Raw genomic sequence first — 13,329 nt, forward strand, 5'->3', positions numbered from 1 at the left:
TGGCTTGCTGACATCCCACCTGGCTTCTCATCCTGCTTGCGGTTGCTCTCCTTGGATCCCTGACTTCCGGCCTGGCTGATTACCCGATCTGGTTAATGAACTTTGGACTGGCTGACTACCCAAACTGGCTACAGGACTCTGGCTATGCTTGACTACGCTTTTTTCTATTTACCTTTTTATTTTTATTATTAAACAAGTGTGATTTGATTGTAATTCTGTCTCAGTCTGTTTCATGGTTTCTGACAGTAATAGAGTGGATTATAGGATTTTACAAGCATTTTAAACTAGGCTTATTTTCGGGATAGGGCTTATATTGTAGCCCTCCTGGAAAATAACGTTAGGTCTTATTTTCGGGGTAGGTCTTATTTTCAGGGAAACACAGTATTTATTTTTTGTACCTGTAACTACTTTTATATTTTATAAGCTAGCGTCATCTGATAATATTAACATATACATGAAATTTGTCACAATGCATGGTTTAAAAATGTTCTTGCTTGGTAAATGTTGCAGCTCTTTCTCTTGGGAGATAGACTTATCTAATCAGCTTTCATCTTTTTAGATATATTCCCTGAGGTAAATGGCTTATATATTCCTATATTTAGTGCCAGAAGCTTATAAAGCCTTCCAGTCAGCATTTGCTATGTGTGACTTGTGCTTTGGAATCCTATGTAAAATTACATACATTATTTTCTTTAAAAGAGCATCTGTATCTTTAAAAGGACTGGTATTTTTATTTTTTTAAAAGGTATGTGCTGAATTTGCTAGAAGTCTATTTGTTTTATTTCACTTAATACAACTGTACAGTGGAATAAATAAAAACTTAACCAGCTAAATGGATTACTAAAGCTATTAGAAGATACACTGGAATAAATTCAGCAAATACTACTTCTTCGAAGCATATTTACACTTTTGCAGTCAAATTGAAGAAAAAAAAACACACTATGGAATGATTTACTAAAGCTGGAGGGTACAAAATCTCATGCAGCTCTGCATAGAAACCAATCAGCTTCTGTTTTTTTTTTTTTTTCCGTCAAAGCTTATTTGAATATGCTGAAGTTAGAAGCTGATTGGCTATTATGCACAACTGTACCTGATTTTTCACTCTCCAGTTTTAGTAAATCAACCCCTATATGTCTGTTATGTGTTTCATTTATTAAGGCAAAAAATCTGTCCAAACCTGCCTGGCTCTATGTGAAAAAGTAATTGCCCCCTAAACCTAAGAACTGGCTGTGCCACCCTTGGCGGCAACAACTGCAATTAAGCGTTTGCGATAACTGGCAATGAGTCTTTTACATTGCTGTGGAGCAATTTTGGCCCACTCTTCTCAGAATTGTTTTAATGCAGCCACATTGGAGGGTTTTCCAACATAAACGGCCTGTGTAAGTTCATGATACAGCGTCTGAATTGGATTTAAGTCTGGGCTTTGACTAGGCCACTCCAAAACCTAAATTTTGCTTTGCTCGAACCATTTGGAGGTGTACTTGCTTTTGTGTTTTGGATCACTTTCCTGCTGCATAATCCAAGTGCACTTGAGCTTGAGGTCACAAACTGATGGCCGGACATTCTCCTTTAGGATTTTCTGGTAGAGCTCAGCATTCATGGGGCAGCACAGTGGTGTAGTGGTTAGCACTTTCACCTAGCAGCAATAGGGTTGCTGGTTCAAATCCCGACCACAACACTATCTGCCTGGAGTTTGCATGTTCTCCCTGTGCCTGCGTGGGTTTCCTCCGGGTACTCCGGTTTCCTCCCACACTCCAAAGACATGCTGGTAGGTCAATTAGACCCTGTCCAAAAAAAAAGAATTGGCCATAATATGTGTATGTGTATGTCAATGTTGTAAGTGTGTCGGGACTCTACAGGTTAAAGGACCGCATAAATAGCTGCAGATGGACACCGGTGGCAAGAAAAAGCGCCCAGAGGCGATTCAGTTCGTATAGGTAGCGCTATATAAGTCATTCATTCATTCATTCATTCATTCATGGTTTCATCAATTAGGGTAAGTCATCCAGGTCCTGAAGCTGCAAAGCAGCACCAGACCATCACGCTACCACCACCATGTCTGACTGTTGGTATGGTATTCCTGTTATAAAATGCTGTATTAGTTTTATGCCAGATGTAACGGAACGCCACCTTCCAAAAACTTACATTTTTGTCTCATCAGTCCATAAAATATTTGCCTAAAAGTCTTGGGAATAATCAAGATGTTTTTTGGTACATGTGAGGTCAGCCTTTGTGTTCTTTTTGGTCAGCTGTGCCTTTGGCCTTGGAACACTCCCATTGATGCCATTTTGCCCAGTCTCTTTCTTATTGTTGAATCATGTACACTGATCTTACCTGATGCAGTTCTTTAGATGTTGTTCTGGGTTCTTCCATTACCTCCTGGATGAGTAGTTGTCATGCTCTTGGCCCATGGTTCACTGGAGTTCCAAAGCCTTAGAAATTGCTTTAAAACCCTTCCTAGACAGACACATGTACATTACATTGTTTCTAATCTGTTCTTTATTTTTTTTTTTAGATTGTGGTATGATGTGTGGCTTTTTGTGATCTGTTAGCATGTTTCACTTTGTCAGACAGTTTCTATTTATGTGATTTCTTGATTCATCAGGTTTGACAGTAATCGGGCCTGGGTGTGGCAAGTGAAATTGAACTCAGTTTTCCAAAAAAATGTGATTAAACACAGTTCATTCATGATTCAGCATAGGGGGGGGGGGGGGGGGGGGGCAATTACTTGTCCACATAGCGCCAGGCAGTTTTGAAAAGCTTTTTTTCCTTAATAAATGATATAATAATTTAAAAACTGCATCTGGATTTACTTGACTTATCTTCATGTAATATTAAAATTTGCTTTGTGATCTGAATCATTTAAGTGTGAGAAATATGCAAAAAATAAAAAGGGGGAAGAGGGTAAATACTTTTTCACACAACTGTATGTGTGTGTGTGTGTGTGTATATATATATATATATATATATATATATATATATATATATATATATATATATATATATAGTATATTGATAAGGTGTCATGGCTGACTGTAAGAATTTCTCAAATAGTTCAGTGTGATCTGTCCTAATAGCTGTGCTGGCTAAATCTAGTTCTCATTAGAAGCCAAGCTCCTAAACCTTTAACCCTTTGCTAAGGCAGACACTATTCAAATCTAGTACACCTGATTATATTAGATCTGCTTGCACAGGCAATTTTAATTATGGCAAAACAACTTCCCAGCCCCGCTCATAACTAAGTAGAATATTACTTTGCTGGATGTTCCAGAAAATAGCATCTGAAAAAGGTAATCTGCATTTTAAATGTTTTTATGGTTATGCTATATGAATGGGAACATGTAACAAATTCATTTTCATAAGTATTTTACCAATTCAATAGTTTACTGCTTTTGCTAAGGATTCCAGAATGAATGCTTTGATATCTATAAAGCTTATCAAAATACAAATACAACATATTGCATTACATCAATCCTTTGATGTGGTTGCTGCTTTAGTTTCCTTCTTCTTGTGTCAGACATTTTTCCCTTTAGTGTCACCTGGCTTTTCCTGCCACACCATCTATTCATCACTACCATACCACACATCTTATCAAGGGGTTACAATTTGTAGTATATACTACAGTATGTCATTAAAAGACCGGTGTAGTCACCCTAGACTGCTCTACTGATTTGAAACAAAATCACTTCCCTCTCTCCTCATCTTCTTTACACAGATGTTAGCTGTTTTCTAGTTCACAGAAGAAAGCTCGGAAAGCTGATAACACTAAATTATATTTTTCTGTAGATCAATAATCAAATTAGATTTCTAGCAGGATTGACAGGAGGCACAGTGGTATACTGGGAAGCACTTTTGCCTAGCAGTAAAAAGGGTCACTGGTTCAAATCCCAACCACGACACTACCTGCCTGGAGTTTGCATTTTCTCCCTGTGCCTGAGTGGGCTTCCTCCAGGTACTCTGGTTTCCTCCCACACTCCAAAGACATGCTGGTAGGTTAATTGGCTTCTGTCCAAAATTTGTCCCTAGTATATGAATGTGAGTTGGGGACCTTGGATTGTGGGCTTCTTGAGGGTAGGGACTGATGTATGTGTGGAGCACTGCATACATTGACAGTGCTATATGGGTACCTTAATTAAATAGTAATAATATAATAGATGAGCATCTTAATGAGACATAATGTACAGGGATAGGGACAATTGTAGACACTCACTCAGGATGGACCAGTGTCTTTATTCAACCTTACTAACTATGTAAGGAGAATATTTGTATTCAAGGACTGGTAAACTGCAAATCTATTTTTGTTCTTGGGTTTATATTTGCTCTTAGTAATGCTCGTGCTACCATTTTATTGTAATCAGTGGAATGCAAAATCATAATTAGTTACACAGGTTGTTTAAGCAGATCTTCAGAAATTCCAATATATACAATATATCACCATAAAAGGAAGTGAGGAGAAATCTCTCCAGTGGGGAAAGATATAGCAAATAAAACCCGATAGAAGTTCTAATCCTTCCTGACTCTATCCAAAACCAGACAAAAAAGGTTTTTGGCTGGGACTGGTCTTTAATATGTCCAATAGGGAAAATAACCTGTAAATAATGTAAAACGCATCCTATTACCAAAATATTATTTTGTCCTCTTTAGCTAGGCTCATTCCAGCACAGAAAATTGATATGTACAGCTACAGGTGAGATAGTCTGGCTTCAGAATGAGAATTGTGGTCAGGCTGCAGTGTACTTCAAACAGTTAATCTGGAGGAGATGATGGGTGTGGGGAGGATGTAAAGGTGTTTTCCAACTTATGCCTAAAAGTGGGATAATACTTCAAGACAAAAGGTACATGAACAGTGTCCTAATGACTACTTGTAGGGCACTCTTTGGATGACTCCTCCCTGGGTTTCACCATGGTGTGAGTGCCCATATTTGGTGATTGTAAAGTTTGAAGCCTAGAAGGAGTTGCCCAGTGGAAGATCACACTGAGGAGGGACTCTTTTGAGTGACTACACCACATTTGGAATGTGAGCGCTTAGAGACTATGGCTAAACTTTGGGGGAGCAGGGCCACCCTTAACTAGGGCAGAGGGACTAGAGTCCTTGTTTCTGCCTGGTATGGACCACATTGATATGGAGACTGTGGGGGCACCCATTTTCATTAATACCAGTGAAATATTGGAGTATAAAGCTCTTACATTTAGCAACATGAACAAAAGTAGCAACCACCCCAACTTATGTCTAGCTAAATGAAAAGTTATTCCCTGGTATATTGTTTTATTAGCGAAAGTGTAATTTATTTATTTATTTTTCCAATTGCACTAACAGTTTGCATTAAGAACATAGGTTTTAGTTGCAGAACATTTGCAAATATATATGGAGGCCTCGCTGCCTAGTGAAGGCCCCTCTGTAAAGTGCAGATCTAACTGTAGTTGTCAAGAGCCTCTATTTAGCAACCTATGTGACTTTGTCCATCTTAAAGGGGGCTTAGGAGGAGAACAGTGCATTATCTATGATCTGCTGTTTTAAGAGAACTTGTCTTTTAAGGTTTAAGCCCGGTAGAGACTTGATGGGTAAGCTTCTGGTACTTCCCATTGTCTGTTTGGTACAAATTGTGGGTGCTAATTGGAAGACTGTGATGACTTGGGACAGTCTGTTCCTGGGTCTGGAAACTTGACCTGAGAGGCTAGACCCACTCTACGTGTCTCTGAGCTAATGCCAGGGAGATAACTGTGTCTCTTGTTCCAGCTGAAAAATTGGACAGTGCATACAGAGCTGGAAAGGCTTAAACTTCAGGCGTTGGAAGAAGCTATCAGCTTGTGTGTGTGTGTTGGAAAAAGTTTCTGACCCCTTTTTCCCCTCCCCCCATTACTAAATAAAAAAGCCAGTAGTGTAGGGCAGTGGTGGAAGCCTACCATGCATACAGCCCTTTAGTGCTAACTTTGTATCCCTAATGCCGTGTACACATGACCGGACTTTTTGACAGCAAAGGTCTGACAGAACGAATCCGCTGGGCAATTCGATCGTGTGTGAGCTTCATCGGACCTTTGCTGTCTAAAAGTCAGATGGACTTTAGAAATAGAACATGTTTCAAATTTTTCCGCCGGACCCAGTTCCTATGGAGAAATCCGTTTGTGTGTATGCTAGTCCAAAGGACAAAAATTTACGCCAGGGCAGCTATTGGCTACTGGCTATGAACTGCCTTATTCTAGTACGGTCATACGTCATCACGTTTGACTCCGTCGGACTTTGGTGTGATTGTGTGTGGCCAAGTCCATTGTTCAAAAAGTCAGTCGGAACTCTGCCGAAAGTCTGTCGGGAAGACCGTCGGACCTAGTCTGCCGGAAAGTCTCTTGTGTGTAAGTTGCATAAGACCTCATCAGCCATTTCCTTGCTAAGGGTCAGTGAAGGTAAATGTTTATTAAGTTTCTGCTAGTTAAAGGTTTGCTTTTTTATTTATTTTCTATTATTCTACTTCTCTTAGGCCCCTTTCACATGGGCAGATAGAATTCAGCTTTTAGCTGCGGACAGATGAAGTTATCTACCACAGCTAAATACACACAATGCTTTCCTATGGCTCCATTCGCACACTATGTTTAGCGACAGTTTCATTACATGCGGTTTTGTGCAAATAGAAAAAATAAATTTGACTGCATCCAGGAACGATTTAGCGCAGCTATCTGCACATAACTGCAGGTAATCCAAGTGCACTGTTGGATAGCAGTGTGAACAAAAGAAAAAAAACACAGGAAGCACATCAGAATCACAAGGTATTCCTGGGAATGACACAGGAAGTTGAGGAGAGTGTACTTTAGAAAGAGGAGCATGGCTATGGCGGTGGTGATATCGCACATGAGACCATAATATCCTTGGTGCAAGAGAGATGGGACCCTGAATGTCCAGGATACTCGGACAGAGTCATGAAGAGTTTGAAATATGAGGAAGTGTACTGATTTGTGACACCAAACTAGGAAATATGTCTGCCAGTGAACATGATAACCGAGGTGAGTGCAATGACTGATGTGTGGGTAGCAGGGTAGACATACATTATATCTGTTGCCCATAACAACCATACTTTAAGGACTTACAGACCACAAGATTTTCCCCCTAAATGACCAGGCCATTTTTTTTCAATACAGCCCTGCGTCGCTTTAACTGACAATTGTGCAGTCATGCAACGATGTAACCAAACAAAATTGTTGTCCTTTTTTCCCCCACAATTAGAGCTTTCTTTTGGTGGCATTTGATCACCTCTGCGGTTTTTATTTTTTGCACTATAAACAAATCGGCCGATATGTATTCTGCTACATATATTAAGTGAAAAGAAAAAATAAATTGCAAAAAAGAGTATATTGATTGGTTTGAACAAAAGTTACAGCGTCTAAAAAATAAGGGATAGATTTATGGCATTTATATAATTTTTTTTGTACTAGTAATGGCGGTGATCTGCGATTTTTTTGTGGGACTGCGACATTTCGCCAGACAGATCAGACACTTATGACACTTTTTTGGGACCAGTGACATTTAGCGATCAGAGCTAAAAAAAAAAAAACCCCACTGATTACTGTATTCATGTCACTGGCAGGGAAGGGGTTAACACTAGGGGGCAATGAAGAGGTTAAGCATGTTCCCTGGGAGTATTTCTTATTGTAGAGGGGGTGGGCTGACTGGAGGAGGAGAAAGATCGCTGTTCCTAATCTGTAGGAACAGCAGATCTTTCTCTAACTCCCCTGTCAGAACGGGGATCTGTCTGTTAACATTGACTATGCTCAATTATTTCTTCCTGCGTTATGTTTGTCATATAACTCATTTATACAATGGAATACATTGCAGGAAAGGAGATTTATACAAGATGGAGGTCCCTACATGACCGCTACAAGAATGAACTCAACAAAGAGAGGTCTGTAGATAGAAGTGGAGCACCTTCAACACATCGTAGGCCTAACCCCAATGCAGAGGCTTTGTTGTTTTTGAGGTGCACCACTGAGATGTGTCTGTAAGTATATATTTTTATTCATTTTTTAGCATCCAAGACGCTGCAGATATTATACCTTTTTGTGTGTATTTGTCTCAGGATAATATTGCCTGCTACTATTGTCTACAGCAATTATTTTAGTATAGTATTCCTACAATCACATTATCTGGAAGGGAACCTGAACCCCTTTTTTGAACGTTCCTCCTGCTACAGCTAGAGGGCTATCCTGTAGTGTACACATGACAGTATTCTGTAAACACTGAAATAATGTTTTTTTTAAACATTATCAGTACTCAAACTTGTATGCTTTTATTCTTACCAAGAACTGTCTCAAGTGTTCCTGCAAGAGCGAGGCGTGCAAGTATGTCACCAGAAAATGAAATTGATGCTGACTCAAACCAAGAAACAAAAGCAGAGCCAGTTTCACCCGATGAAAATCAACCACCCAATCAAGAACCTGTGGTATGTTTTTTCAAAATGTCACAATTGTCAGGTCACAACCTCCATCTACAAACCACTTATTGCTGACATATTCAAAAATGGCAGCTGGTGTTGGTACATTAACATATTGTATTGTAGAGAAGCATAATGTATTTTCAATCTATTTACAGGCAAATCTTGATAGGAGAGTCCAGTCTAGTTCCACCACCCGTCAAACACACCGTACTCAGCAACAGAATCAAAAAAACGAAAGATCCGACATAAATAAATGCTTTATTTTCATTTTTGTTGTTACAACAGTTCGATATAGAATAGGAGATTCGACGTGACTCAGACAATAACAATCTGTGTCTATAGAACCTGTGGTCGAATGTGCCTAACCTTACCTCTATTAGTCCAAGATTATATAGAGAAAATATTCGACAGAGAAAAAAGATTTGACAGAGAGAAAAGATTCTGCAAGTTACTGTCCTAAAAAGTGTTTGGGGACCTGGGTCCTGCCCCAGGGGACATGTATCAATGCAAAAAAAAGTTTTAAAAACGGCCGTTTTTTCGGGAGCAGTGATTTTAATAATGATTAAAGTGAAACAATAAAAGTGTAATATTCCTTTCAATTTCGTACCTGGGGGGTGTCTATAGTATGCCTGTGAAGGGGCGCATGTTTCTGGTGCTTAGAACTGTCCCTGCACAAAGTGTCATTTATGCAGGAAAAAAAGTCCTTTAAAATCACTCGCAGCTATTATGAATTGTCGGCTCTGTAATACAGAGAACACTCATTGAAAGTCATTGATAAAAAAAAAAATAATAATAAATAAATAAAAAAGTGTGGGGGTCCCCCAAATTCAATTACCAGGCCCTTCAGGTCTGGTATGGATATTAAGGGGAACCCTGCATCAAATTAAAAAAAAAATTGATGTGGGTTTCCCCCTAAACATGCGCCCCTTCACAAGCATACCATAGACACCCCCCAGGTACGAAATTTAAAGGAATATTACACTTTTATTGTTTCACTTTAATCATTATTAAAATCACTGCTCCCGAAAAAACGTCCGTTTTTAAAACTTTTTTTGCATTGATACATGTCCCCTGGGGCAGGACCCAGGCCCCCAAACACTTTTTAGGACAGTAACTTGCATATTAGCCTTTAAAATTAGCACTTTAGATTTTGAACCTTGGAGTCCCATAGACTTTAATAGGGTTCTAAAGTTCACAAGTATGCTATATACTAGCTCTGTCGAATCTTCTTTATACATTCGACAGACACCATAAGCCTTCAAAGACAGATTTGACCGTAATTCATGTGGATTTTCGGACGAATGCAATTTGTGAACGAAAAACGAAATAAATAAAAACGAATTTCGGGAGTAACTAAATAAATTAATTTTTCGGAAGAAAACGAAATTCCGAAACAAACTATTTTACTCTGCACATGTCTAATATTCAACACAATTAGTGCCTATGAGAAAAAAGCTTTTTCGTTATCTTATATCATTATAACATTATATCTTATATCATTATCGATTGATTGATTATCGATTGATTGATTGTCACCTATCTTTATTGATTTTTTTACATTCAGCTTACATACTAAATGCTGTAGGTCACCCGGTAGTAAGAAGCAGTACTGTTTGCGGTGTAACACTTGTACTCATCTTTAAAATCTCAATAAAAAAATATTGAATGGAAAAATGGGAAAAAAATAATAATAAATCACAATACATTTGATTTAGACCAGATATCATGCAAGGGTCAGTAAAAGCCGGGCAATCACCATGTTCTGTTTGGTAGGCATGAAACATAGGACAGCAGGGCAAACAGGCTGAAATGCACAGCCAAAAATAAAAATAAACAGAGCATGGGGCACCTGCAGAATGAAAATGCAGTAACGTTGTTTGGTTGTAATTCTTTGCATGTAGTCCACCTCTTCGGATTTGTTCCCCAATCTCCAGCTATTTTCTATTAATACATGCCAGCATGACTTTTTATTGATATTTCTAAGTGTCTTGTTCTTAAAAATAACTGATGGGTTTTCCTAACCCCAAAAGTTTTTCTTTTTTTTTTTAAAGTTGAATTGTACAGTAACTAAAGTTATAATTTGAGGCTGATAAAAAAATTATTTTTTACCACATATAGGGTATAACAGGTAGCTGAATGAATCTGGAGTTTCCTGTATATTTCTAAAAACTTGATAATGCCCTTGATGATATTCTTGCTTGGCAACAAACCTGACTGAATCCATTCAGAAGAGTTTGATATGGTAAAGCATTTTGCAGTTTACATCTGGCACCTGTAAAATAGAAGCAGACGTCAACTAGTTCAAAAAACGCAAGAGACTCACATTTGGATAGAGATTGATTTGAGCGCCACCATCAAATATCTCATAGAATCTGTGTGTTCTGACATGGAGAATTTTAATGAGACTTTGAAATCTAAGTTTACAGTCTTCACCTTTCAATGTTTTTCAGACATTTTTGAAAATGAGATTCCTCTCTTTTTAACATTCTTGATTGTTTATCTTAACATTTTACTAGGGAACATTGTAGTATTCATGTGTATTGTTCTTGACTCCCATTTACATAATCCTATGTATATCTTCTTGGGCAATTTATCAATTGTTGATATTGTTTCAACCTCAAACATTCTTCCAAAGCTCATGTGCATGCTCTGTAGTCAGCAGAGGACCATGACATTCCAAGAGTGCATGACTCAAATGTATTTCTTCATCTTCTTCACTTGTACTGAATTCTTTATTTTGGCTGTTATGGCATATGACCGTTATGTGGCGATCTGTCACCCCCTTCATTATTCCTTACTCATGAATCTCAACCGTTGTTCTTCATTTTTGGTCTGTGTCTGGACTGCTTCAGCTTTAGAGCCAGTAATACATTCTGTTTTTATAGCAAATTTGTCATTTTGTTCATCCCATCAAATCGACCATTTTTTCTGTGACATTTCCCCTTTGTTAAAACTTTCCTGCAGCGATACTTCACATATTGAGATTGCAACATATGTTTTAGGAGCTGTTGTAGGCTTGAGTGCATTTACACTCACATTGTCCTCCTATGTGTTTATTATACACACTATCATAAATATTCAGTCAGCAGATGGAAGACGTAAAGCATTTTTCACATGTGCATCCCACTTGACTTCTGTTCTTATATTTTATGGAACCTCTCTGGCATTGCATGTTAGACCCATGTCAATGTATTCTCCAACTGAGGATAAAATGTATTCTCTTCTATATATCATACTGATCCCGATTGCTAACCCTCTTATATATACCTTAAAGAACAAACAATTTAAAGAGTCATTTAAGAAAGTGACAACTCTGAATTGTAAAACAGAATAGTTGGAGTTTGAATATATTGTTGTGAAAACGAATTCCGGCAAGATCCAGAAAACTGAGCAAAATGCTTAGCATTCCACAAACACTACAGTACACTGTGTAAATGATCCCATTAAACTATGTGAATTAGAGCTCAATTAAAGTTTTATTTAAATTAGCTCAATAGATTGCAGGTGTATAAAAACAAAAGGTATTCAAGTCTTATGCCCCATACACACGATTGGATTTTCCAAAGGAAAATGTGCGATTGGATCATGTTGTTGGAAAATCCGATCGTGTGTGGGCTCCATTGGACTTTTTCCGTCTGATTTTCCGACGCACAGAGTTTGAGAGCAGGATCTAAAATTTTCCAACAACTAAATCCGATTGCATAAATTCCGATGGACAAAGTGCCACACATGCTCAGAATAAACTAAGAGATGAAAGCTATTGGCTACTGGCCCGTTTATAGTCCTGACGTACGTGTTTGATGTCACCTCGTTCAGAACGATCGGATTTTCCAACAACTTTGTGCGACCGTGTGTATGCAACACAAGTTTTTTAGCCAAAATCCTTTGGAAAAAATCCTACGGATTTTGTGGTCGGAATGTCCGACCCTGTTCATGGGGCATAACAGTATATTTTTAAGAAAATAGACACAGGCTTAATAGAAAGGCCTTTCCCTTACAAGCATGCTATAGAGAAGGACTCTTGCTCTCTTTGTGGAATCAGTAGTCTCTTTGCAGATGTCCAATATTCTCCCTTTTGAGTCACAGCTAAAGCGCTTTGGTTGGCAAAATGAATGCCCCTGCTGATTGGTGAGCTCTTGCCATGACATGATGGACCTCAGCAGAGGAACCACTATTTCCATGCTGCTACAGCATACTAGAAGGGAACAGGCTATAGCTGCTAAATCTAAGGGACCTTTCACACCACTGTGCCCTGATAATGCATTCATTATTACAACTCACATTATGTCTGTTGGCATGCTGGCAGGTGTGTCTTTGTAGAATCAGCCCTTTTCACTAAAGCTCCATACCTGCTGTTTCATTTGTCAGGTCATATTCTGCCTATATGTCTAGGCTCTCCCACACTTCCTCAACTGATTGTTTATAGACATGTGCATTAGTTATCATCCCAAAGCATTTTCGTCCAAATTTCTGAAATTTTTGTATTCATTTTAACAAAACAATAATGAACATGCAGAATCCGAAAGATCCAAAATAAAAACATGCTTTATTTTCATATCCATTATATATATATATATATATATATATATATATATATATATATATATATATATATATATCCATTATTTTCGTATCTGCGACAACAGTTTGATATACATAGGTAGAAGATTCAACATGAAAACTACAGGATCCTAACCGAACACCGGATAGGGAAAAAAGGAGGATGCCTAGCAGTGATCTTTAAAGGTCACCTGGATCTCACTAAACCATCATCTCAGAACCCAGTGTCTTTTATGGAAACCCTGACGCTACATTTTCAACCAACACCCCATGACACCACTCATATACTACTGTGCTACAGACCACCGGGACCAAAGTCCAATCTTCTTTCACCCCTCATGGAATCCTT

At 38.3% G+C, this 13,329-nt stretch overlaps 1 protein-coding gene across 1 annotated transcript; it reads left to right on the top strand.

Annotated features, from left to right (window-relative positions):
* Positions 1–10,543: 10,543 nt before the first annotated feature.
* Positions 10,544–13,012, top strand: LOC143929963 (olfactory receptor 5V1-like). The gene has a single exon (XM_077453877.1). The coding sequence runs from the start codon at positions 10,807–10,809 to the stop codon at positions 11,752–11,754; it is 948 nt and encodes a 315-aa protein (XP_077310003.1). The 5' UTR covers positions 10,544–10,806; the 3' UTR covers positions 11,755–13,012.
* Positions 13,013–13,329: the final 317 nt, after the last annotated feature.

The sequence above is a fragment of the Lithobates pipiens genome, unplaced genomic scaffold, assembly GCF_037356315.1.
Source record: "Lithobates pipiens isolate NorthernLeopardFrog02 unplaced genomic scaffold, aLitPip1_a1.2 Scaffold_25, whole genome shotgun sequence".
In the NCBI taxonomy this organism is placed as follows: Eukaryota; Metazoa; Chordata; class Amphibia; order Anura; family Ranidae; genus Lithobates; species Lithobates pipiens.

What these genes read in the sequence shown, in the direction of transcription:
- LOC143929963 (XM_077453877.1), top strand. Translation starts at nt 10,807, where the DNA reads ATGGAGAATTTTAATGAGACTTTGAAATCTAAGTTTACAGTCTTCACC.